General features: G+C 50.3%; 1 protein-coding gene across 4 annotated transcripts in view; it reads left to right on the forward strand.

The window, feature by feature from the left end:
• The window catches only part of PPP3CC (protein phosphatase 3 catalytic subunit gamma), a 37046-nt gene extending 25272 nt beyond the window's left edge, over window positions 1-11774 (forward strand). The window contains exons 5-15 of one of the 4 annotated variants that reach the window (XM_054225103.1): window positions 1000-1145; window positions 1300-1439; window positions 2019-2096; window positions 2193-2287; window positions 2946-3071; window positions 4017-4094; window positions 4919-4945; window positions 5858-5939; window positions 7163-7260; window positions 10019-10048; window positions 11340-11773. In XM_054225103.1, the coding sequence (XP_054081078.1) occupies window positions 1000-1145; window positions 1300-1439; window positions 2019-2096; window positions 2193-2287; window positions 2946-3071; window positions 4017-4094; window positions 4919-4945; window positions 5858-5939; window positions 7163-7260; window positions 10019-10048; window positions 11340-11518 (1079 nt within the window). In that variant the 3' untranslated portion in view covers window positions 11519-11773. Of the gene's footprint in view, window positions 1-999; window positions 1146-1299; window positions 1440-2018; window positions 2097-2192; window positions 2288-2945; window positions 3072-4016; window positions 4095-4918; window positions 4946-5857; window positions 5940-7162; window positions 7261-10018; window positions 10049-11339 lie in introns of all 4 variants that reach the window. The other 3 variants (XM_054225105.1, XM_054225104.1, XM_054225106.1) reach the window with 3 other exon arrangements.
• The last annotated feature ends 484 nt before the right edge of the window (window positions 11775-12258 follow it).

Raw genomic sequence — 12258 nt, forward strand, 5'->3', positions numbered from 1 at the left:
TCTAGCAGAAGCGGCGGAAGATCTGGCTATGTTACACTGCTGCTGCCCCGCGAAGGGGTTGCAGATGTGAGAAGACAGGCGCTTGACGTGCTGTGATCTCTGGGAAGCATCGAGAGATATTTCTGAACGTATTCAGCTTGCTGGAAAAGCTGAGCTGCTTTCGGCAAGGCCGCGGTATCTCTGTTTAATGTATTGAAACATCCCCTTCACCTCTGTTAAGATGAGGCATCCAGCGGAGATTGTGATCACTTGGAGCCCTCAAAGATCCTGCGTGAAAATTCATTTAACTGCAGGCGGCTTGGGCAAATTCTGACTCAAAGCGCTCCTGTCCAGCCCAAAATTCTTATCTTAAATGATTGTGGAATAGTGCTGTGCCAAATTAACCAGCCGCTGCATTTCCCAGTGTATAATCTGCCTGGCAGCTGAGGCTGGTAAGGTGCAGCATAATACAAGTGTGTATAAATATATATATGTATCTCTATAAAAAAGTGACCTGGTAAGGTGTAGAGAAGTGATGGGATATTGGTATCCCAAGTTTTCTCTTCCATGGCGAGCTCCTCGCTTCTTTTCTGTGTTCATCTTAGTGCAGGTGTTCTAGAAAATAGCTTGAAGGGGGATGAATATTCTTGACCATGCCCAGATTACTGTGAAGCCTTTTTATCTTCATGTCCAACAAACATTTTCGACGTCAGCGTTTGCGCTAATACGCGGGTGCAAAGTGCGACTTGGTGGCCGTAGACACAGAGTTTCCATATCACCTTAGGAGCTGGGTTCCTTGAACTTATTTGTCAGCACTTTGGCTGATCAAAGCTTTGCTTAATGCTTCTTACATCACATAGGTTTGGATGCGTGAATGACTCCCCTTTTTAAAAAAAAAAAAAAAAGAAAAGATTAAAAAAAAACCACTCTGCTTTCAGCCTGAGCGGTCTTTGTTGTGTAAATGAGTGAATTAATTCAATTCTTCCCTCTTTTCCTCCCCCTGCCCCCCATTTTTTCCAGGTCGAATCAAGTATTCGGAGCGAGTGTATGATGCGTGTATGGATACCTTTGACTGTCTTCCTCTTGCTGCCCTCTTAAACCAGCAGTTTCTGTGTGTTCACGGAGGACTGTCCCCAGAAATCACGTGTCTAGATGACATTAGGAAAGTAAGTAATCCCCGCCGTCCTTTCACATAGCTTACAATTAATAGTGCGGTTAATGGCCGGCTTGATTCCTGCGTGGAATTGCAGGTTGAGGCTCCCGGGCTCTGCCTGTCCCCACTGTGGACCTCCTCGTCCTCATTTGGGGTGTGTTTTTCAGTTAGACAGGTTTAAGGAGCCTCCAGCTTTTGGTCCAATGTGTGACCTGCTCTGGTCCGATCCATCGGAGGATTACGGCAATGAGAAAACGCTGGAGCATTTCGCCCACAACACTGTTCGAGGCTGCTCCTATTTCTACAGGTAAGTGGGGTTTTAGGGGGCTCTGGTGGACCAGAGCTTTTTGTTTCCCCTTACACTGAGGTATTTGGGGAGAGAAATTGCTATTCAGATCACTCCCTGGGACTTTACAGCGCACCTGGCTCTGAAATAGCCTTTGGTTGGCTCTAACGCACAAAAATCTTGTTTGTTTTTATCTCTCCTGCAATATTGAGCTCTCTTTGGATATGTTGCTCTATGAAATTGTGGTATCGGACAGCAGAGATGCCTCTTTTAGCTGGCAGGGTGCCTTTTGAACGGTTTTCAGGCATTGGACGGTACCAGGAGCTCTAGGAAATAATCTTTTCCTGTCTAAAAGAGAAGCATTTGTGCTGACAGACCACTTGTAGCCCGGCTGATAGGGAGGATTTGGCACCAGGGGTCTGTTTAACAGAATGCTTTGCAATTAATTTTTGAATGATGTAATACGTAGTGGCCTTGTTTGGGGATGCTGGACACAAACCGAATGGATGCTGCAAGCAGCTGGTTTCTGAAACCAAGGCCGTGGGTGCTCTCCCTTCTCCTGTGCTGCGTGCTAATGAATACTTGCTTTCTTTTTTCCAGTTATCCTGCAGTTTGTGAATTTTTGCAGAACAATAGTTTGTTATCTGTAATCCGAGCTCACGAAGCCCAGGACGCTGGGTAAGTGCTGCAGCCCTGTAGCCGAGTGGGCTCCATCTGCTTTCACACTATCCTTAGCCAGCCCGGGGTGTTTTTAACACTTGACCTGTTTTTCAGGTACCGAATGTACAGGAAGAGCCAGACAACAGGCTTTCCGTCATTAATCACAATCTTCTCTGCACCAAATTACCTAGATGTCTATAACAACAAGGGTAAGGCTGCCAAGGCCAGGGCTCTGCCGCTCTTTGGGCGTCAGTACTGTCCTCATGTGCTTAGGAAATCCCTCTCCACCATCCCTCTCCATCCACCCTCTCCTCTAGTTGCGAAATGAAAAAAAAGAGCTTTATATGTTAAACTAACGGCAGCTGGGGAGCTGGAAGTGGCTGGGTTCTCTGACTCGAAGACTTAATGTGTTACTGTGGCAATTAGCTGTCAAGTTATAAAGCCTAGAATAATGCTCTCGTTTCCAGCCACGTGACATCTGATGAATGCTGCCATAAAAGAGAAGCTGCTGGTTTACGCAAGCTTTTAACTTCACTGTGCCCCTAAAACCGTACGAGTATGATGGGGCACTTTCCTTGGGTTTTTTACCCCTCGCTTTAGATCTTGGCCCTATGTTCATCGCTTCTGATTTGCATGAATTCTAACAGCTTTGTTAAGTTGACCTTCACTATTTTGGTGACCTTTAGTGAAACAACCTAATGGGCAAACTGAAAAATATTACTTAAGCCTTCTCATTTTGGAGAGCTGGTAGTTTGATTCTGCGTGAGTGCAACCTCTCGTTGATGAGGAAGTGTAATTAGCGCGGGTAGAACTCCCAGGAGCTGACAGTGCCTACGGACGTGTGTTCTCTTCCCTTTTCTCTTCCAGCTGCTGTACTGAAATACGAAAACAATGTCATGAACATCAGGCAGTTCAACTGTTCCCCTCATCCCTACTGGCTTCCAAACTTCATGGACGTCTTCACATGGTCCTTGCCTTTTGTAGGGGAAAAGGGTAAGAGAGATTTGGATTTCTGTTACGAGTTGATCGTAGTACTGTAGAACCTGTCCCACAGGCTATTAAATGTGTTGGGAGAGTGTTTTACCTCCTTAATATCAGACAGCACTGGAAAGCAGTTCAGGTTCAAGGAGATCTGCATATTACTGGGTAAAGTTCTTGTGAAAATAATTGTCAATACCTGTTTTGGAGAGCTTTTACCAATAGAACGATCCCTTCTCGCTATTTCTGCCTTGCTGTCGGAGCTGATCTCGGGTGGCGTAGCCCCACCTCGGAATTTGGAGACGTTTCTCTCGCTCTGGCTTTGCAACAAGAGAAATTAAAATCTCCCGTTGGCTTGTGGCCCACCGAAAAGGAAGCACTCACTGCAATTTGAAGGCTTATTTCATTCTGAAGGAGGCGAGGCAGCTTAAAATATGACCAAGACTTTGCCTCAAATTCTCAGCGAAAGGGTTTTCACATCTTTAAATTCCGCCCCAGTGTTGTACGTTTGGAGTATGACTTCAAGGTCTGAAGTGCCGAAGGCTGGAGGTTTTTTTGACTTTGAGGAACCAAAGGTTCAATTTCCCTCCCCCTGCCCCGGAGATCTGACATTTTTGGAGACAGGTGGCCTGTTGTGCCGGTCGGGGTGGGGAGGTGGGACCTTCAGCGAGCCCAGGCTGTTCTGCCTGAACATTGGCACCCCCTTCCCCACGTCTGGTTCATCTCTGATGTGCTTGGACTGCATCCACCTCCTTGGCAGAAGGTGTAAAGCATGTCGTCTGCTCTGGGTACTGCTGCGAGGTACCAGCAGCAAGAGGCTAAAAGCGTCTTTGGGTTTCTACTTCCAGAGTATAAATGACCTTGAAATCGTTGGCTTGTCCAGCTCGTCCTTCAAATACCTCTTGTCTGCCAAGCGTGCGCACCAGGTCTCTCTAATCTTCCTGTCTGTGCTTCTTACAGTCACAGAAATGCTCGTTAACATCCTCAACATATGCTCCGATGATGAGTTGATTTCAGATGGTGATGAGACATTGGAAGGTAAAAAACATGCTCTTACGACCGAGCTGGTAACGGTGGGGGGGTGAAGGTGGGGAAAAGGTGTATGATGCTAGCTCAAGAGCGATCAGCGCTTGATTTATAGCTGGATGCCCAGCCAGGGTCTCTGGTTCCTTTTTGGCCAACCCTTGTGCAGTTCTGGGTAGGAAACACATTTTTTTTTTCCTTTGCTATTCAGTCACAGAGAAATTAAATTACATTCACTGCGACAGACGCTTCTTGCCAGCTACTCTGGAGAATGGTTTCCTGCTCCTTATACAGAGACTGCTTCCCGAGCGGTTATTTTTTTTTACCCCAATTCCAAATTTTCTACACCAAAATATCTCCCCGATCTTCTCATCTGTTGCAGTGAACTCCTCTGTAAAGCGCCTTCTCATGTCACCCTCCCCGCCCGCCCTCCCCCTCCACCAAAAAAAAGCAGAATGCGGTTTTTGGCCCTGGTTTTTAAGCTATGCATGAAAGGGACAAAACAGATGCTGAGCTGATTTATCGGGGGGGGGATCGCTTGCGAGCGAGGTGGTGACCGAGAGGAAGACGCGGGGCTGTGAGCATGCACGGGGAGCCCGGGGAGCTGCCTGCACCCCTCCGTGTAGGGTGGAGGACAGTCAGAGAAGCAGAACACCCTTGTGGTACAACAAGGCGCCGCTGCTTCGGTCCAAGGTTGAGACTTTAACCCGCTTCTCCCATTGCATTTCGTTTTTGTTTTTTGTTTTTTTTTTTTTCTTTCTCCCTCCCATGAAAATTAAATTTGTTTCTTCTATCTCTGTCTTCATCTACTTGTTTCTTGGTGTCTCCTCTCCCTGAAGATCACTACATTTCAAGCTATCAGAAAGGTACCCAGCTAGAATTTGCTACAAGCTTAATTTTCACTGCCTGTGCCACCAGATTCCTTGGAGTGGATTTGAATAGCTGACTAGTCGGGCAGACTCTTCATCCCCTTTCAGTTTTAACATAAGCGCCGTGTGTTTTTTAACCCTTCTGCGTTCCTCCAGGAACTTGAGAAACGGGGTCACGTTTCTATCTGACTTCTGAATGCAGCCACTTAGTGCATGGCTGAGCCATGGGTGCATGTTAGACCTCCGGTTTGGCTTGTACTGTCCTAATGTGTACTTGGGCCATGTGAGGAATCTCAGCTGAGAGGAGATGTATTTGTTACCTCTTTTACTCGGATTTTTTGTTTCGTTTTCAGTTACCCTCCATGCTTTTCTCTCCCGTTGGGTCTGTATTAGCGGAAGGGGAGTTTCACATATCTCACTTTGTGTTTGCGTGGGGGTCGAAGCAGAGTTGCAAGGCTCCGGCCAGCCCTTCACTGTGCGCGTTGGATGCCAAAGCTGATGCTTGCGTGACACTCCTCCCCGCGGCGAGCACAGCCCGGTGTTCTGCAGTGTTCATCAGCAGTCAGATTCGTCAGTGTTCTGCCTTGCAAAACTGTGTCTACATGGCTGAGTCATTTGTGTTACATCCTGTGTAGTGTGATCAAACCTGGTGAGCTTCGAACAAGACCTACCCGATTCCGTTTTCCTTTGGTGGTTTCTACTCTCTTTAGACCTTTTTAAGTCCGTGTGTCATCTCGTTGGTGTTGCCCTTCTCACTGCCATCCTCTCAGCACTGTTCTCTCGAGAGTGTAGCTGTGAATCTGTAAACCATGATTTCTTTTCCTGGAGTCAGGCAGGTGCTTCATATTGACGTTACCTCTGCCTGGAAAGCCTTAAACATGCTGGCGTTCTGTTTTTTCTCTCCCTAAGGTGGGACAACAGTCCGTAAAGAGATCATCAGGAATAAGATTAGAGCCATTGGGAAGATGGCGCGTGTCTTCTCGGTTCTTCGGTAAGAAAGTGACTTGGGATTTGGGGTCTGAGTTTCATTTGGGGTCTGGGTGACTGGGGGGATGTTGGTCAGAGTGGGCCAGGCAGGCAGAGTCCTGCTGGGGAACAATCTTAGGAGACTCTGGCTTCAGAGCAGATGGCAAAGGCGCGAGGTGGTGGTTTCTATGTGTCTGGCCATCTGACTTCCTCAGAAACCTCTCCCTCAAGCACCAGCACCTGTGCCAGCAGAAATACTGCTCATTAGGAATGTTTAGCCTGTTCAGGATGCATTCGCCATGCTGTAGCTCTGGTGCGTCGTGGCTGAGTAAGCAGAGGTGCCGTATTTACGAGGCAGGTTGTGCTCGGTGCCTGGCAGATCAGCCTGTGGTCAGCACAGGGCAGATTCCACTTTTCATGCTGCTCGCCACTAACGGTCTTGCGTGGACGTGGGTCAGGGCAATCCCAAGCACAAATCCAGGCTGGGCGGAGAATGGCTGGAGAGCAGCCCCGAGGAGAAGGACTTGGGGATGTTGGTGGTGGAGAAGCTCAACACAAGCCATCAACGTGCGCTGGCAGCCCAGAAACCCCCCGCAGCCTGGGCTGCGTCCCCAGCAGTGTGGGCAGCAGGGCGAGGGGGGGATTCTGCCCCTCTGCTCCGCTCGGGTGAGACCCCCCTGCAGTGCTGCCTCCAGTGCTGGGGCACCAATGGCAGAAGGACACGGAGCTGTTGGAGCGGGGCCAGAGGAGGCCCCGGAGATGCCGGGAGGGCTGGAGCCCCTCTGCTGTGGGGACAGGCTGAGAGAGCTGGGGGGGTTCAGCGTGGAGAAGAGAAGGCTCCGCGGAGACCTTGGAGCCCCTTCCAGTCCCTAAAGGGGCTCCAGGAAAGCTGGGGAGGGACTCTGGAGCAGGGAGGGGAGCCATGGGACGAGGGGGAAGGGTTTTACACTGACAGAGAGGAGACTGAGATGAGATCTGGGGAAGGAATTGTTTGCTGTGAGGGGGGTGAGCCCCTGGCCCAGGTTGCCCAGAGAAGCTGTGGCTGCCCCATCCCTGGAGGGGTCCAAGGCCAGGTTGGCCGGGGCTTGGAGCAATCTGGGCTGGTGGGAGGTGTCCCTGCCCAGGGTGGGGTGTGGAAGGAGATGGTGTTTAAGGTCCCTCCCAACTCTGACCATTCTGTGGTTTTATGACGTAGCCGAGCATTGCATTCATCTCTCGGTAACTGCTTGCGTTACCTCTTACTTGCAGAGAGGAGAGCGAGAGCGTGCTGACTCTCAAAGGCCTGACTCCCACAGGTACACTGCCCCTGGGAGTGCTCTCAGGGGGGAGGCAGACCCTACAGACCGGTGAGTATGAACCCTCCTGCCCCCTGCAACACCGCACCCCCGCTGCACTTCTATACCTGGCCCTCAGCTGCCCCTTGAACCGTTCGATCGGTTCCCGTAGGCATATTTCAGGGTGCCAGGGGATGCGAGAGATGGTTCGGGCCCACGGGGAGGAAGGATTCAGAAATAGGAAAAAGCAGAAATGTAGGTGGGGATGTGGAGAGCCTTCCAAGATGTCCCCGCATACCCTGGAGGAGGGGAAAAAAAAAAAAAGACAACAAACAGCACCCCGCCTAAAGCATGTGTATTGCTTTATTGTGTGTTTCTGCAACAGTTTTTATCATTTATTTCTCTCCTAACGCTGCATGATGAGCATCCTCTGCTTCACCTCTCCGCTGCTGTTGTGTGATAGCGTATATATGAATGTCACAGAAACATGCCTGCTTGTTTGTTCTTCGTCAAACGAAACCCCTCGGATTTCGACCCTCTGAAATTGCCAATCCCAGAGGAAGCTTAGATTTAGTTGAAGGAAGGAGAATTCTTCCAGGCCTGTATGTTTCGTATTAAGACTTTCTCTTGGCCCCCTGGTTTTGATCTGGTTTTGGAGGTTTCTTTTCTGTTGCTTGCTGGCAAATAACTTCGCTCCCTCCCTCGGCGGCCGACTGCTCCGTCTTAGTGTGCCGAGAGCAGGACTGAGCTCGCGATCTGCGTGCTTTAGACTCGCAGGGCAGGGAGATTGGCCGATGGTCAGGCAATGAGTTATCACAGTAACATGTGTCCCCAGAGGGAATCCTGTAATCTAGTGTTTTAATCCTTTCCTGCCGCCAGCCTTTGAATGCTGGCATCTCACCAGCCTGCTTTTCCCCTTCCTATCAGCGCTGGGTAATTTCCTGCGGGCCCAGAAAAGGGCTTGTTCTGGGATTGCCTTGCCTTGATTAAATAGTTCACAAGCGAGAAACGTGTAAATATTGCTTGCCCACTCCTGGGGGTGGAGAGGATGCGGTATCGCTCCCAAACTCATGGGTTTCTCTGCCCGCAGAGGAGTAGGGATTTTTTTTTCTTTTTCTTTTTTTATAACAGCCATAATGGTTTCTGTCGCCCCAGTTCTGCTGCAGGCATGGGAACAGAGCCTGAGTGGGAAGGTGGTGGTTACAGCTCGGCTCCAGCACCCAGCTCTCGCTGTGCCGCAGCTTTGCCCCTGTAGCAGGGAGCGGATCATGCTGTAAAACTCCCCTGCGCCTTCCCCTGGTGGGGGGGAACCTCTAAGAGGCTGCCAGGCAGCGCCCCCAGTAAGGATGCTGACATTTCTGCATCCCCCTGAGACAGGACAAACAAGCTGGACCTTTGCTGCTGCCTTACCCGACCCTGCCTGCTGCTCCCATGGCTGCAGGCTTCCCACCCCTCACTGCTCCTGGCACCCCTCCGTGCTCCCCCCAGGCATCACCCTGCTTTTCCTGCCCTTCTCCCACTCCTTTTCCCCCCGGTCCTGCCTCCTTCTCTCCCCCCTTTCCCGTTTTCCCACCTCCCTTCGCACCGCGCCGTCTGCTCGCAGCAGCCTCCTGCCCGACGCTCCTCCTTCAGCCGTGCTCGAGCGGGGAGAGGAGGCGGCTGCCCCCCTTTTGTGGGGTGCCTCTGCACCCCGAGAGAGGAGAAACGGGGCTGTAGGTAGCAGTGGGGGGGGCCCTTCCCTCCCTCCAACCTTTCGCAGCACGGCTTAGCGAAATGAGCTGAGTAAAATCACTGAATCTGGAGGGAAGATGTTGAGCCACACTCCATTCTTCCTCCGTGGCCTCTCAAGGAGCACGTCGCCTTTGCATTGTGTCCAAAGCAACAAAAAAAAGTGGCGTTTTGAGGCTAAAAGTGGGGATTCTGCTTAAGGGGAGGGCCTCCTCCCAGATGTTGAGGCAGGGACTACCAAAACTTGGACAGCCGATGCAGCAGATTGAGGACGGGGACGTGGCTCAGCTTTATGGTGCCTTGTTGCTTGGTAACGCTTTTAGGAGGTGGAGCTGAAGCCAAACTGGATTTGAAGCATCAGCCTATACCTTTTTTTTTTATTATTATTATTATTATTATTTTTTGGTATAATTCAAGGCATCGGGAGCGGAGCAGCCTGGGATCTGCTGCTGCCTGCCCTCCCCCAGAGAACAAACCGCCCCTCGCTTTCCCCGCAGCTCCAAAAAGTCATCGTGTCCCTGGGGGGGTCATTTCCCTTACGTGGGGCTCTGGTGGTTGGGGCTTTCCTCTGGGGTGAATTCCACATTGTTTACCTCCTGAAGGTGGCCGGCGTGCCCTAGAGCCACCAAACTGGGAGCGGGGGGTGGCTGTATACGCAGTTGGGGACCCACGGCTTTGTCCAAGACGATCTCTGTCCTTGCCGTGGGATGCCTGCGTGTCCCAGCCCTTCGGTGCACGAGCAGGAAGCCACCTCTCTGCTTTTCTCTCTCTATCCATCAGATTTATCTCTGTGACAAGTCCGGAGAAGGTGAGGAAAGGAGACTCCCCCGCGTGGGTGCTCAGCAGGCTCTAAACCCGAGGGAGTCCCCTTTCAACCTTCCTCTCAAGCTCCTGTCGCCTCTTTTTCCGCCCCCCCCCCCCCGCCCTTTCTTGCCAATTGGTTTTGATTTACGGTCGTCTCCACCGGGGCTGGGAGGCTGTGGGCTCTGCGTTCGCAGCGATGATGTTAGATCACTCACTGTCACTCTGTTTTTTTTTTTTGTTTGTTTGTTTGTTTTTTTCTGTCTTCATTTTTGCATGCCACTGTTCTTCTGTATTGCAGCCACAGTAGAAGCGGTAGAGGCACGGGAAGGTATGGCTAGAATCCGGCGAGAGACTCAAAATCATCTCTGTGTGTGCGTGCGCTAATTTTAAAGAGCTTTATCAGCCTTCTGGAAGCTTTTTACTCTTGCATCACCAGAAGTGGGGGAGGACGGGCCCCTGCTGGGAAGCAAAAAAAAATACACAGTGGGCTGGTTCCAGTCTATTTTAGCCTTAACGAGGCTATTTCTTAATGCCATAACTTTGTTCCCCATCTCCGGAGCGGTTTTGTGCTCTGGTGTCTCAAGACCTTGGTGTTGGGGTCCTGCAGTCTGGTCTCGGATGCCTCAGGGCTGAGTTCATCATCCCCTGGGGAACTGGATGCTCTTGGTCAAAATCACGTAGGAAATAGCGGATTGCGCCTCTCTGATACCGTCCTCGCCTTCCCGGCAGGTGTGCCAAGGTGGGAGAAGCCGTTTTCTCCCTTCAGAAACGACAGATTTCACGAGGTTTTCGTGGGGAGGTTTTCTCCTCGATGGTTCCCTTCAACTACCGATGAATGGGGCCGTACATCCGCGCAGAGAGCTTGTTGATTAGCGAGGGAAGCTCGTTTGTAAACCAGCCAAGTCCTCGTAAAAAGATTTGGCACGAAAGCCCTTTTTCTTAAATTATCTGTAGTACAAAGAAGTTAAGCATTCGGTCCGTATTGTCACCGCAAGGGTGATGTCCTCAGCCTGGTGGTGACGAAACCGAGAGACGCCTGCCCTTGGGGGGGTGTCGTCGCTCCCGACACTTGCCCGTGTTCTCTCCTGGTCATGCAAGAAGCGTTTGTGACCCAAGGACTAGCCGTTTTCCCTCTCCTGGTGTCGCAGTGTGTGGTTTGTGTTGGAGTTAAAGCCTTGTGGTGGTGTCTTTGTGTTGTTTCGGTTTTGCTTCTTTTATTTTATTTTTATTTAAAAAAAAAAAAAAAAAAGTATGGTGTTTTTCAGCTTTGAAAGTTCCCTGAGATTTCACTGTTTGGGGACATTGAGCACTTGTCTGGTCTTCAAGTTCCTTTATTAAACTGTTATTAAAAGACAAACCATTGAGGAGCAGAGCAAATCGCTGCTCTGGATCCTGGACTTTGCTGCCGTGACCTGGTGCAGCTCAATTTCCCGGCTCGTGGTCCCCACACGCACTGGCAATGCCAAAGAAAAAATTCACCTCCCGGTTCTGGTAGCCAGACACGTGCTTTCTGTTGCCCTCCCTCTGTCCTGTAGTGTCTGGCGTGTGCTAAAGGGCTCCTATCGGGCGATGCGCGGCTCGGACTGATTCTCTTCTTTTCTCGGCCCTTCTCTCTGCAGCCATTCGTGGATTTTCACCGCAGCACAAGATCCGCAGCTTCGAAGAAGCCCGCGGGCTGGATCGCATTAACGAGCGCATGCCGCCACGCAAGGATTCAATGCACTCAGACGGGCCGGTAAATTTGGTAACCTCAACAAACTCTGCGGACAAGAACGGCACGGGGAAGAAAGCCCAGTAACGGTCCCAGCGCCCAATCTGCACCACTAAAGGATCCAAAACTTAATGAATTTTATTTATTTATTATATTGGGGTGGGGTGGGGGCGAGGGGAGAAACCAACTTCACCTGGAGGCACGTTCATAATCCAGTTTGCATCCATTCTGTAAGAAAGGTGACCATTTTGTAATTTTTTTTTTTTATTTATGTTCAATATATAAAAAGTCCATCTTTTTTTTTTTTTTTTTTTTTTTTTTTTTTAATTTAGAAACCAATCTTACTGCTAGTGCGTATATGGAGTGTTGTGCTGTACAGCTGACCTCTCCTCCGCGAGAGGCGAACCTCCGCGGCGGTGGTGGTGTTGGGGGGGGGGGCCGGGGGGGAGGATTAAAAGAAACGAAACCAGTCCCAGGCAACTTGGGTCGTTGACTTTGGTGCAATTCGGAGTTAGCCTGTGCTTTCAAAAGCAGGTCCTTTGCTTGAGAAAAAAAAAAAAAAAAAAAAAAAGGTTGGTTTGGGGGTTTTTTTCTTTTTTTTTTTTTTTTTTTTTCTTTTTCACAACTCTCTCCTTCCCAGAGTTTGCTGGTGTTTCCTTCAGCCTCTTGCCCACTTGCGTCTGCTGCTTTTTTGCAAGCGGTTCTCTGGAAGGCGCGTTGCAACGGGCTGGGATCCGTCCCTCTTTCCAAGGTGACATCCAAATATTCGGGATTAGCTCCGAGGGCCTCCGGTGGGTTATACCGATCACAGCACCTTTTCCTTCGGT

This window comes from Rissa tridactyla, chromosome 20 (assembly GCF_028500815.1).
Source record: "Rissa tridactyla isolate bRisTri1 chromosome 20, bRisTri1.patW.cur.20221130, whole genome shotgun sequence".
In the NCBI taxonomy this organism is placed as follows: Eukaryota; Metazoa; Chordata; class Aves; order Charadriiformes; family Laridae; genus Rissa; species Rissa tridactyla.